We start from the raw sequence: 13,961 nt of genomic DNA, 5'->3' as shown, positions 1-13,961 counted from the left end.
AATTCGCAATTTAAAAATAATCATGCATTGCATTCAAGAAATCTGAAATTGCGATTTCTTAAATGCAATCGCAATTTTAGAAATCGCAACATGGTTGCGATTCCTAAAATTGCGAAATGCATGATGCATTTCAAATTAGTCAATTGCATTTGCAAACGACCGAAAATTGAATTGACTTTGATGCATGTGGGCCTAAATGTCGAGGCCTCTAATCTCCCCCTCCAAGAATAAAGGCCAAGGCTCTGGCACAGGATAGGTATATAATTCCAAGTTCGAGCTGCCTTGTTTCCAGCAGATCATGCTTCGGCAATTGGAATCTGGTTTCTGTATACAGAAATCGGGAGGCGAGAGACCAGCGTTGAAAGCTGTAGTCTCCCGTCTGAATCAGAAAACCTGGTATATATGTTCGCGTCTTTGTGGCTAAAGCGTTCCGACTTTGAAGGTGAGAGAACCAGGTTCGAGTTTGGCCATAGACACAAGCATCCTGTGTTTCTAAATAAATCATGCAGTCTCTCCGTGCCTAAAAAAATAGTCGATAATGTAAAGCGCGAGTTCGTGCTGTATAAACTGAAAGAAATTAAATTGCTGCTCTAGTTGTACCAAAGACCTCTTCTGTAGTCCGTTCACATGCACCTCCGCTTTTCGTCTTCATTGCAGCACCATCTGGTAAGCAGATGTTCAAACACTAAAACGCTCATCTACACTCGCATCTGGACAGCCACCGTCTTAGGCGTAGGTTAATCCATCGATTGTTATCTGACGTTTCCGCCACTTATCAGACAGACACAATGAATGTGTATACCCACACTCAAGATGGCTGTGCCCGTCAGAGCACGCAATGACTGTAGCGCGGTCTAGTGTTCCCCATCTGTTTAGGTGCCCAATGGAAGCCCGTTGCGGACCTGGGGGCGGCAGAGGGTAGTGACAGCCGGGGGCGGCTCGAACCGGTGAACATGGCGGAAGGTCCCCCACTTAATTGGAAGCGGGTGACCTCCTTCACCGGCCCCGTGCCACGCTCCCGTCACGGGCACCGAGCGGTGACCATCCGGGAGCTCATGATCATCTTTGGGGGCGGCAACGAGGGCATTGCCGAGGAGCTGCATGTGTATAACACTGGTAAGAGGAACACCTCACCGGACTGGGACGTGAGGGAGAGCTGGAAGGAGAACGGAGTTACGGATGGAAAGCCTGTATGAAGAGGGGTGATGCAAGAATAGGGCACCTTCTGGGGGATGCACCTTCTACGAGGGACTACGTGGATATCACCTTGAACTTCCCCTCAGTAAAAGATTTGTGCCAGGGAACCGGGTAATGCGCTGAAGAGACATGGGGAGTCCCTTGGGAAGGATGCTGGGAAGAGAAGAATGGGAGAAGTGTGTGGGCTGGCAAACACCAGGGACGGTGGTGGTGTGGGAGGAGGGTCGAGGTTCTTTGTTGAGTTCAAGGAGGGGAATTTCAAGCATAGAGCGGGGCATCAGGTGTTTGTACTCAACTGCCCCACCCCCCTCAAAACTCCTCCTGTTGGTGTGCGTACGTGCCAGCTGCGCAGTCCTTAGTTGCCCGTCCCTCCTCCTAGCTTTGTTTAAATGTCCCCAGATCTTTATACTTGGTGCTTGTTTTGCATGCTGTAGACCCGCCCCTTTTTCCAACAGATGTGGGGTTTTGTCTTTGTTCCTCTCCCACGGGCCAACTGACAGCATCCCCTCGGTGGGGTTCAGTGCCCACAGGAACGAAAACTGTAAAGTAACAAGCATTTACAATGCAATGGCCTCGGCAATATTATGGGTAGAGCTATTGGCATTGCTTATTAATATTATTATTATTTTTTATCCCTAAGTAAATGTTATTGTCATTTCTATTGTCAATAGCTTAAGTGTTTGCATATGTGTTACATATTGCATTTGACATATTGCATTAGCAGAGAGAGAGTGAGGTAGTGAGATAGAGAGGTATTGAAATAGAGAGAGTGATGTAGTGAGAGAGTGAGGTAGATAGAGAGTGAGGTAGTGATGGAGAGTGATGTTGTGAGGTAGTGAGAGAGAGAAAGATTGATGTATTGAAAGAGAGAGTGAAGTAGTGAGTGTTAGTGATGTTGTGAGGTATTAAGATAGAAACAGAGTGATGTAGTGAGATAGTGAGGTAGTGAAAGAGAGAGTGTAAATGACTTAGTGTATTTGAGAGTGAGGTAGTGAGATAGAGTGAATTAGTAATTTAGAAAGAGAGAGTGAAGTTGTGAGGTAGTGAGAGAGTGATGTAGTTATTTGAGAGTGTGTGGTGATATAGTGAGGTAGTGAGAGTGAGATCGAAATAGATAGAGTGATGGAGTGATAGAGAGGTAGTGAGATAGAGAGAGAGTGAATTTTGAGTAGTGTGTTAGAGTGAGAGATAGTTACTGTTGTAGTGATATTGTGTTGCTGTGAGAAAGAGAGTTGAGTAGTGAGTTAGAGAGTTAATGAGAGAGTGTAGTATAGTGAGAGATAGGGAGGTAGTGAGAGATAGTGAGGTAGTGAGAGATAGAGATGTAGTGAGAGTGTTAGTGAGAGAGTTAGGGAGAGAGAGAGTGACGTAGTGAGAGGTGTGGGGGAAGAGAGTGGCGTGGGGGAAGAGAGTGGTGTGGGGCAAGAGAGTGGTGTGGGGGAAGAGAGTGGTGTGGGGGAAAGAGAAGGTGTGGCATGAAGGCAAGGAAAGGTATGTTGGCTCTGGGGTTGAGTGCAGCAGGGTCGAATTTGCAAGCCTAGGTGGGTCGGTCTGGCCCAGGTGGTGGCTGCTCGTCAAATGGGTCCAGAGTGGTGGGCAGGCACTTGGTAAGGAACCTAACGTGAGTGTCTCCAGTGGGCCCTTACGAAAGGTGCGGGAGGTACAGACGAGCGTGGGCAATTTCCAGTGGATTTGGGGGCGTGTGGGGGTCCCCTATCTCATCTGGAAGGAGGAGGGAGAGTAAGGGTGGAACGAGGTCCAAGATGCCTCCTACTCATCTCCAGGGTGTGGTGTATTCCCGGTGGGAGCACCCTGGGAGGAGCCAGGACAGTACCAGGACGTCATCAACTGAGGGGTCTTCCCTAGTGAAGGGAGAATGAGGGGCATGGCTGATTCATGTGATTTCCCCCATTCAAGATTCGTGGGCTTCCACCTACCTCAACCATTAACCCAATGTCTTACAATTGTGTTTAAGCTATATAAAGCATCAACAAATAAATAAGCACATACATGCACACTGACCTACGTACAATTGCAAATGCAGGGAGATCGCCGTGGTTTTGGCAGTTTTGAAAATTGTCCAGCTTTTGCTCTGATGTACGTGGAGATTAAGGGCCTTGTTACGATTTAAGGGCTAAATTATGATCCCTGTGCAAACAAGTGTTTGCACAGGGATTATAACTACGTGCAGTGTGATAATTATCACAACCTCTCGGTTTTCCCCAGATAAATTTCGGCAGGTCAAACCTAATTAAATTTATAGGGGAAAAGGCTCAGAAAAACGACAAAACGTGGAATTATGAGCGTTAAATACTGATTCTGAAAGTTATGCCTCCTTTTCTTATTGAAAACTCGGAATAGGAGGTATTTACCAGATTTGTAAATGCCTCATCCTGGCAAATACCTCATCCTGGAATTTTAGTGTTTAGTGCATGTGGAGAATGCCCCATCCTATTCTGCTAACTGGTAATGAGGGCCTAACAGTTTGCTCTTATGGCCCTCATTAAGAGCAGCTAGGTTCATTTCGATATGTGTGGTAATTACAAACCTTGTTGGAATAACAAACAGATGTTGGTGTTTATCACATTTTACCGTATTATATCATGCATTTTCCCCAGATAAATATCGGCAGGTTTGATATGTGAATATTTATCAGAAAATTCCAATTTGTGACAAGTGCGGAAAGGCATTTACCGCATATATTGCAATTACTCGGACTTCTTACATTGAGGGCTACAGTATCACCACTTATTATCGGGAGTGAGAAACCTGAAAAAAAAAGGTCCTATTAAACGCACCCTACAATCTCATACACTTGCATTTTTGAGTTTAATAGGGTGCGATAAATCTGTCACACCCTTCTCTTCCTCCCGGCCACTCGTACGGATTGAGGGCTTCACACAATTCGCTGACTGAACATGCATTTTGCCGAAATAATTTTTAATAGTGACAAATACAATCTCCAAATGTGCACTAAAAAATTGAGTCCTACAATTTGGAGATTTATAAAACGCTTGGCTGGTCCAAGGCGTGATCTGCCGGTCAACCTCGTTAGGCTGGATCCGACTTCCATCCTACGGAGATCGGTAAATTAAGCAAATTAAGCAATGTTAAATTGTAGATAACTGCAACAATTATTTCCCAGCGCTCAGAAACAGCAGGCGCAAAGCGCTATACAAACAAGTTAATAATTGTAAAAAGAATAGGTACACATCCAAGAAGAGGTGTGCTTTGAGTAAAAGGTGACACTCTGTCGGGCACCCAGACATATAATCCCATACAAGAAGTTAGGCACAAAGAACACTTTATACACAATACATATTTTTTTTTAACCACTCTCGTGGGCAGCACGTGGTCCTGGTGGGTTGGTCTGCAGTGAGAGAGCAGCTGTTTGCCCCTCCTCGCTCAGGCCAGCCCCAGGTCTGCCTTCTGTTCGCGGGGAGGGGCGCTCGGGCCAATGTGCCTTTAAGACTTTTGACAAAACGTTTGCCTGTTTTAAGGTCCCTCGTCACATCCGTCTGACTGGGAACCTGGCCGCCCCGTGAGTTCATTAGTAGCCGGCCCGGCCCTGAGTCCCCGCCCGCAGCTGTGTGATCAGGGAAGTTTGTTCGGAAGAGAAACTAAAGTTTCCGAGGCAGGGAGGGGACGCCATGGGCTGTACTCGGGCCGCGCCCCGGACTGGTGCCAGGTCTCTTTGGGATTAGTCGGGTGCAGGGGAGCTTTGTCTGGACTCCCCACCCTGGTCTGGTTACACATTTATTCACTGGTCTCAGTATGTTCCGCTTAGTCCAGGAGGCAGCGCTCTTACTACGACTGGAAGGTGTTACATACACTTTGCACGCAAATCTTTACACTCGGGGCATTGACCCACTTATATAACGCTCTGTGGCTGAACCCTGTGACCAATAGGTTGTACATACATGATTTGGGTAGGCGCATTAACCCACCGTGGTTTCTCATTGGGATCAGAATCTCTCACTTTCCTTCAGGGAACAAAGGCATTCCTCCGGTGGTACATGTCCCTGCTGAGTTTACTGACTGAAAGTACAATCTGTGACATACACGCTGTACCAATGCTTCTCTGCAGTACGTGAAGCCACAAGGACATCTGCCACCGATAACTAATCAAGCAACATCCCAGCGCCTGCCTATTTTACGCAGTTTTCATTCTTATCCCTTTTGGTTCCTTTTACCTTTTTTTTCTGTTTTTGATTTGTCATTTCCTATGGTTTGCTCTTCCTCTTGTGCTTTCAATCTACGTTCTGCATCCCTTTATTTCTCAGGTTTTTGCTATCCCTTCTCTTTGCGTGTGCCACAATTGGTGGCAAAGCTAATTTGACCATATTCATCATAAATCTGGCGCTTCACCCTGACCCCACGAATCTTCAACGTAGCTCACGGGCACACCGGGAAAAGGGGGCCATACACGACGGGATGGTGACGCTGACAAATCGGACGGGACAAACAGGACACATCGGACGGGACAAACAGGTCACAGGACACAGGGAAACACAGAAAGCAAACACAAAACAACGTTCCAAATTTTTCGGATTGGGGCGTGTTCGGTGTTCTCAGAATGGGCGTGGCCTAAAAGTGGAAAGAAAAACACCGAACACACCTCCAAATCCGAAAAGGACGGATCCTATCGGAGGGACAGCTCTCTCCTCCAATGGCTGGCCTCCGTTTAGGAAGCCAGCCAATGGGAGAGAGGCAAAAACAGAGGCGGGACAAATAGTCCACACTAAGAAACATTAAATCTCGGTACTTCCGGTTCTGCCTTCGGCAGACTGGATATTACCTCGACCTAAAAACAATAATTTAGTAGACATAACTACAAAAGGCAAGGGCTTCTAAAGCCATAACCCATGCAAACACGGTGCAGCAGCATATACTAAATAATGAAATCGTGTAGTTTGTTACACATAAATCAGTAACTTATCTCACGCATTCTGCTTTCCCACTGACATTGTTTATTTGATTACAGCTCTGTTCGGATCCACCGCACCTCGGTCTTTCAGAGACGTACAATGAACGGCGTTATATAGCGTCAGTTCTGCAAGCTTCTACTTTAGAGTATTCCGAAAAGTAATTTTGGTAGCTTTCCGTAAAGGGGAGATAATTTACCATGCTGTGGGCACGGCGGGGCCCGTGAACTTCGAATAGTCTATGCCCTATCTCTCGGCACTAACTTCCTTGGCTTTGTAACAGTCGCAGCCAAGAAAGCAGAGAGGTGTGGGATGTACTCGTATTTTTCTAGGTTAGCAAACCGTAGCGATCATGTTTGTGTGCAGGTTTGCTCACGGATTTTGCTACGGGCACTTGTTTGTATTTCAATGTGGATTCAGGGGCGGCGTGTTGACACCAGCAACGGCACGTTTTCACATTGGTTGGTATATTGCACCAAACTTACATCTTCTGTACATTGACCATCAAAGGTCTGATTTTCACAGTAGCTGTCTATATTGCGATAACCTCTTCAAGATAAGGTCAACCCCTTATGTCCAGCTCTCTGATACTCGTTTCAGCCTGGTCTAAATTATAGTGATCTGTACAAATATATATGCGACACTATGACGTCACGTGATAATCGCCAAACCGATATCCTCCCGCAGGATCGAGTTCTGGCGAAATGTTTTGCAAGTGGCACATCACCTGTTCAAACCCCCTCATTGAATATGACTGATCAATGGCAGATCGGAATATTAGGATGTTCACTGAAAAAGGACACCCTGATTAACGGCGTTCATTATTTTGAGTGAGTCATGTTCTTTATTGATGTATTGTGTCCTACAGAATGCTCTCCAAATTCCTTTTTTTCTCAGGTAGAGTCAATCTTTACAACTTTTATATGGGCAAAGAAAGTTCCACGCCTTGCACTTAGCACTTTATATGAAGACCTTGATCATGGTGGATTTGCTCTCCCCAATCTCAAAGCCTACTATGATGCATACTTTGCACAATATTTATCGAGGTTTAAGCCCCCACCACAAGTCCACTTCTTTATTAACTTTTTTATTATTCTCATGTGTCAGGATAGCCAAATTCATTCTCCTTTGTTGATGCATAGATTGCCAAAGCTGGTCCGCTATAAGAGCTTGCAATGGCTTTTTAAAAGAAGACAGACTTTTTAAAAAAAATATTCCATACCTGCAATCAACTCTACTTCCTTGTTAGAAGAGATTCTCCCCCTTATTGGTGTTAGACAACCCAGTTACCTGGCCATAAAATGGGCGGAAGCGGGATTCGTTAAAATTTCTGATTTTATACGGGATGGTAACTGGGTGTCTATAACAGATATGCGTCAAATATTAACCAGTGATTTTATCTTAATGAATTCTTATAGTACTCTATTTAACCCCTTCCAGGCTCAGGACGAGCTGGGCTCGTCATGAAGTAGCCTTCTGCCAGGCTGATGACGAGCCCAGCTCGTCATGAACAATGGACTTTTGAAAATTCCAGCACAGGAGGAAAATATCACTAGCAGCGATGGTGTTAAATATCTAGCCGAAATCAGCACTATCTCTTTTTTGGCTCAGAATCAGCTGGTGGAGAATCTGTTAGTAAAGGCTTCAGACAGGAAACCTGGAGCATGGAAGACATATTTGATTTCAGTAAGCGGGGTTGATGTTGAATCTAAAGCTTTAAGGAAATGGTCAAAACAGGAAAACTGTGAAATGTCTCCCTATATTTGGACCTCTATTAACAGGTTGAATTTCAGCTCCTAAAGAGGAGCAAATTGGCGTAGGATGTTATTTTTTAGTAAATGGCTTTTGTATCGAACCCCAGCTGCCCTGGCCAAAATGTACCTGTGGCGAGGTTGAAGGGGGAGAATGAGGGGCACGGAGACTAGATCGTGGTCTATAGGGCTTTATTTTTAGGTTTAAAGTATTTTATTAAGGTACAAAAAACATGGGGAAGGGAATAGGAGGTCAAGCGAACATACAGTACAAGACGCGAAACGTTGCAGCGATTCAGAAGGAAAGTAGGGAGGCAGGAAGCCCCGGAGGGTAACAGGGCATAAGTCATAAGGCAATAAAGCAGTGCGAATGACCCTCCAGTAGACCCCCATTCCCCGAGCAAGGCCGAGCTGGAGTAGCGTCCCGCAACACAGTGAAAAAAACACACCATCCCTCCAACCCCCACATCCCCGGAAAAATAGAAGAAAGAAAAGCAAGGAGAAAAAGGAAGAAAACAATACCCCAACATCCCGTCCGAAAGTCAGCATTTAGAAGCATGTAACCCCGCCCCCCACCCCCAGCCCAAACCCCCCGATCCCGCCACATTCACTCCGTTGGAGCCGCCGGCGGCGTCAGCCTAAGGAGTCGCAGGTACCGTGGACATGTGAGCTCGCAAAATTCCGTGGACAGCAGTGCTAAAAAGGGGTGCCAGAGCTCTTCAAACTGGTCTACATTCCCAGCTACTGTTAGCGACATCTTCTCCATACCCAGTACCTGCCAGAGCCGGTGTAGCCAGCCAGTGATAGAGGGGGGGGAAGTGGAGGTACGCCAGAGTACAAGGATGTTTTGAACCGCTGAGCCTAGCGCAATCGCAATCTGTCTACCCCTGCGGGACTTCAGCGGGTACATCAGGTCATTGGGGAGGCCAAGCAAGACATACGCAGGGAAGCGCGGGAGCTCGATCTCAAAATGCCTATCCACCTCATCCAAGACCTCCTTCCAATAGGCCGACAGCACCGGGCACTCCCAGAGAATGTGCGTGAGGGTGCCTTCCGGTCCGCAGCCGCGCCAACAACCTTTATCGCCGATTTTGCGCATCTCGTAGAGCCTCTCCGGGGTGTAATACCAATAGGTGGACACCTTAGTAAAGGTCTCCGTCAGCCCAGTGTGGTACGCAGAGTGCCTCGCCCGATACGCGATCCTGTCCCATTCCTTGTGGCTCAAGGTCCTGCCCAATTCCCTGTGCCAGCGCTCCCTCCCAGGGTTATGGTAATGAAACGGCGGGGGTTGGAGAAACTTATACAAGTCGGTGATAAGCTTGGCATCCGAGGTCCGGGTTACCAGCCACCGCTCATAGGGCGTAATCGAACGGGCAGCGACATCGCGCACTGGGGGTTGAAGAGCCCAGTGGCGGACTTGCATATAACGCAGTCTGTCCCCCTCCGTTAGGCCAAACTCCTGACAGAGCTGCTGGAAGGGGAGCACACCCTCCGGCCCGTAGATCTGGAAAAGCGCCCTACAACCCGCGCTCACCCAGTGGGAAAAGGCTCCCGGTTCCAGACCCGGAGTGAAGTCTGGATTGCCAGCAATGGGAGTAAACAGTGATGGAAAAGTGGTGAGCTCACGAAGCTCACACACCGCGTCCCACACTCGCAGAGGAACCCGGGTGATAAAGGCTTTATTTTTATAAAGGTTTTCTTTCTTCTCAAGGAAGTTCTTTCTCTTGCCAGAATCGCAGGGTTGACTCCTTTGCTTCCTGATTTGGGACGTGGAGTGCTGCTTTCTTGGTCTGGGTCCAGGTCGTCATCGGTTGCTCCACCGAAGTTCATGCGGGACCGTAAAGAAATGAAAAGGAGGACTAACGTTAGGAATAGGGATTAACACGTACTTCCCATTAGGGATACCAGGGGGTGCAGGGATCACCGTGATGCAAGCCACGTACTCTAGTGTGCAGGGTGCCGGGATAATTATGCTAGCAGAACGTCCTGACTACGCGTTGTCTGCCCGCTTCCCAAACCACCCAGTAACCTGCTGCCGTACCTGGTGTAGCCTCACTCCCTGGTGAGTGTGGCTGGGCGGCTCGCGATGTTGTTGGCCTCCTGGCTTCTCTCCTGGCGCAGTCGCGGGCTGGATCCTCTCTCCGTCGTTCTATTCGGTGCCGAGTGCACCGCTTTTTGCTTCAGTTTCTTCTCTGTTCGTTTTCTCCTCTGTCCATTTCCACCCGAGCTGTCCTCCTCTCTCTGACCGGCATTCGGTGACGTCACACACCGACTTCTCTGCTTCCTCCGTTTTCACCAATCCTGTGGTGAATACGTCAGACTGGGGCGGGGCCTCTTCCATCACTGACTCCTAGTTAAAGGAGCCGTCCCTGGCGTTGTCATCTGGCCAGAGATACCGCGATTCATTGTCCTGGTGTGGGGAACAAGAGGGAGGGTCATCTACGTCATAAGTCCACCAGTCCATTATGTGAGTTCCTTCCAGTGTAGGTACGCTCTCCCCGCTACAGTACCCCGATCAGTCTTCCCAATGTTTTAGATGTATGAATTGTCCTGCTGCAAATTGGACTCATATTATGCTCCGCTGTCCAAAGATTAATGCATTTTGGGCAGAGGTTTTTATCTATCTAGAAAAAGAATGTAATTTGCAGTTGGAAGTAAATGACAGGTTAATCCTATTTGGATTTGATCTGGACCTTCAGTTTGCTGATCCAGTAACTAGGTTTCTTTATATAGCTATGGCGATTGCGAGATCACTGATTCTCCAAAACTGGCGTTCCGACTCAATCCCGTCAGTTCTGGAATGGGGTGTAAGATGAGAAGGGTTAAGAAAAGTGAATTTACCTTTGCTGCAAGAAATGGGAGACTTACTAAATTCAATAAAATATGGGGCACGAGATTTGATTAAAACAAAAGGAAAGGATGTGGTGGTTAGCTTGTTTGGTGAAGGGCTTAAAATGTGAATTACGACTTTGTTAAATGGTTACTTATTTATCTATCTATTTATTGATTAAATGTTTACACGAGGCTTTTTCTATGGGAATATGATGCTTTTATACATGATCTGCTATTTTTATGAAGTGTATAAGATGTAAACAGAGACTTAACATGATTTTTTGTGTTCTAAATAAGATTAACTGTGTTGTTCTAATGGTGTGTTATGTATATGTTTTGTCATCAACCTTGGCTTCAATAAAAAAAAAAAAAAAAAAAAGAATGCTCTCCATGCCCGTTTTGACGGTATAATGTAGGAAGTGCTACCATGACCACTGCTCGGTGGCTTCTGTCAGGTCCTAAACTGAGTAACATTACAAAATTGTTTCACGTGAGACAGAGCCTTGTTTGTAGGTGAAACCATTTCATTGTCGTCTAATGTGAATCTAGAAATACATGTTCCTTGCTTTACGGAAAGGAATTGTACATGGCAAACAACACCATTATTTAAAATAAATTCAGGCTTTTTTTCGTGCACTGTATTTATTTAAACAATGCAATTATATACTGCATACAGACAGATACAGCGCACACTAAGAATACCATAGTTCTTCATTTTCAAAACAAAACATTCATTGTGTCAGCACTTACAACACTTTGCTTCTACACATGTTGACACCATGTTCCTTTAATATCAGACCGCCTCCCTTTTTGCAGGTATATCCCCTCCCTCTGTGGTCTCCTGCTGCTTCAGGGAGTAATACTTGAGCTCTAAACCATTTCCAGTTATCCTGTGTCTGTGTGTCAATGTTGGTGTTATGCGTTTCCAAGTATATCTGTTTAGTCTGGCTTTAGCTGAATCACCCGTGTTCTCCCCTCTGTTATCACCTGCAGAATACCTACCCTCACTAGAAGGCCTCTACACTCTAAGCACTGTTCCAGTCCTTCATTTTATAAAGATCCCAAGTGCTCTGGTTGCAGTAATGGTTCTCTTTTAAAATATATTCAAATATCCTTCAAATCGATTTGTTTTATGCAGCTTGTTATAGGATCTTGCATTAGCAGTTGTGGTTTGAATCATATTTTCTTAGTCCCCTTGCCATCATTGTTATTTTTTCTTGTTATTGTGGATTATGAGCTCCTTGTCTTTCATTTTGAACTTTTTAATTTCTGTGTCATGGTGTATGGTTTTTGTTTGTATAAGTAATATTATTGGAACTTTTTTTGTTTGCAGGATGCTGTAATTCACAGTATGTTTTAACAAGAAGGAAGTATTGTATGTTATACATTTATATTTCATGCATATTGCAGCCACGAGAAAGCCTGTGATTGGGTGAAACACGTTGGCTGCGCTCTTGTATACACTGAAGAAGAATAAAAAAACATAAAGGATAAAGAAAAGTACCTCACCATTACTGTGTACTTAACTGATTTACTTAATTTTTTTCTCTCTTTACTCATGTATCCTCTCTGAATGTAAAAAGTGTCTCTAATATTGGGCCATCTGGTAGCTGGTTTATGGAGGTGGGTAGCAAGTATTTGTACCCTGTGGATGCTATGGGTGATGCAGTGAAAGTTTCCTAGGTACCATTATTCGTCTAGACCTCCCGAATTTGTACTCACCAGATATTGGAACTCTTTTGGCTTCAGGAAAAGCTATGGCGAGGTTGTCAGTTCTGGGCATTGAAGAACTGGCCTATGGCCACCAACACAGACATCTGCGTATGCCATTAAGAGTGAGCATGTGACATTATTCTAAGCCTGATACGTTTTTGTCTATTTTCCATGTAGTATCCGTTATAGAATCCTATGCCCATAGGTCTATTCCCTTATGTGGCCTGTCATTTTCTCCTTTATAAACAACACTGGATTGGACAATCATTATTGCATTCTGTTTGGCTGAGTCTCACTCTGAGCCCCTCCACACTACCTCTCTGAAAAGCTTTGCACTGCTCACATCTCACCCGTCAAGTGCTGAAAGGGTTGTTTAGTGCTCATTTTTAAGTAGAGGGGGACCAGCCAACAGATTAACAGGGAAAGCTGAGCTAATGGTCTGACCTGGCTTTTGGAGTCTGTGCACGATCCAAGCCCTGAAAATGTTTGCCACATAGATCATACAACAAACATCCTGTAAAATATAATACAGTCTCTTCAACCCGTAAAATATAATAAAATAACTCTTCAAAATTAAAAAAAGTGTATTTAACATGTGCAAGCTTTGACATTAATGTGTTACATTATAGCATTGCACTGAAGTACTTATTAAAATTGATAGTTGTTAACCATAAACTTGGAACCATTCCTGACCACATCACCATGCTGGCGACAATGCCTTTAGTGAAAAAGATTCAAGACAGTTACCAAGTGAACCGTAAAGAGGCAAGACAGTTATCACGCAAACCTTGAATTTGGCCAAGATTATTTTAGAGCAAAGTTATAGTCTTTTAAATGTAACAGAATAGGTTTTTGCACAGCTCGGATTCTGAACTCACATATTTGAAATTGCTTTCATACGAGAAAAGGAAGAACAAGCATTTGCAATGCAATAGGTCTCACATTTACAAGAGTTTGAACTATTGTCATTTACAATGGCAATAGCTCAAACTCTTGTAAATGGAAGACCTACTGCATACAGACACGATGGCAGGGTGTATCTTGCTGCATCAACTACCAGTGTTTTTAATTCAAAATGCTGCAGATAGTTTGCTAATAGTCAATGCCCACCTCCCGAAACGATTCACCCATGATTGGTTTCAAATACATTACATGAACACACAAAGTGGGAGAGGCAATGACAACTGAGCAAATATTCATAGGGTTTAGATCCCACAGTGATAAGATAACTGTGATGACAGAAAAAGTAGTTCTTTCACATTGATGCAGTTATAAGTTCTTTTTTATTCAATATTTAAAACACAGCAGCCTACGCGTTTCATCCTTCCGGGCTTTTTCAGGGCTGCAAATAACAATACAAACATAACAAAAAAAACAGTACAATTAAAAACATATTTACAAATGTTAATATTCTGAGATATACATGAATTTTGACTATTTATATTCAAAACCCAAATCACGATGCTCCTAAATAAAACAACCAAGTCAGCGTCTCTGATGCAAGAATCACACTAAAGTACATTAAGATATACTCAATAATACA

At 44.9% G+C, this 13,961-nt stretch overlaps 1 protein-coding gene across 1 annotated transcript in view; it reads left to right on the top strand.

The window, feature by feature from the left end:
• The first annotated feature begins 904 nt into the window (after positions 1–904).
• Positions 905–13,961, top strand: part of HCFC2 (host cell factor C2) — a 245,069-nt gene continuing 232,012 nt past the window's right edge. The window contains exon 1 of the mRNA XM_086919162.1: positions 905–1,116. Within this exon, the coding sequence (XP_086775288.1) occupies positions 954–1,116 (163 nt within the window). The 5' untranslated portion in view covers positions 905–953. The remainder of the gene's footprint in view (positions 1,117–13,961) is intronic.

The sequence above is a fragment of the Lissotriton vulgaris genome, chromosome 1_1 (genome assembly GCF_964263255.1).
Source record: "Lissotriton vulgaris chromosome 1_1, aLisVul1.2, whole genome shotgun sequence".
NCBI classification, from domain to species: domain Eukaryota; kingdom Metazoa; phylum Chordata; class Amphibia; order Caudata; family Salamandridae; genus Lissotriton; species Lissotriton vulgaris.
Note: the sequence above shows the minus strand (reverse complement) of the source record. Positions and strands in the feature narration are given on the sequence as shown.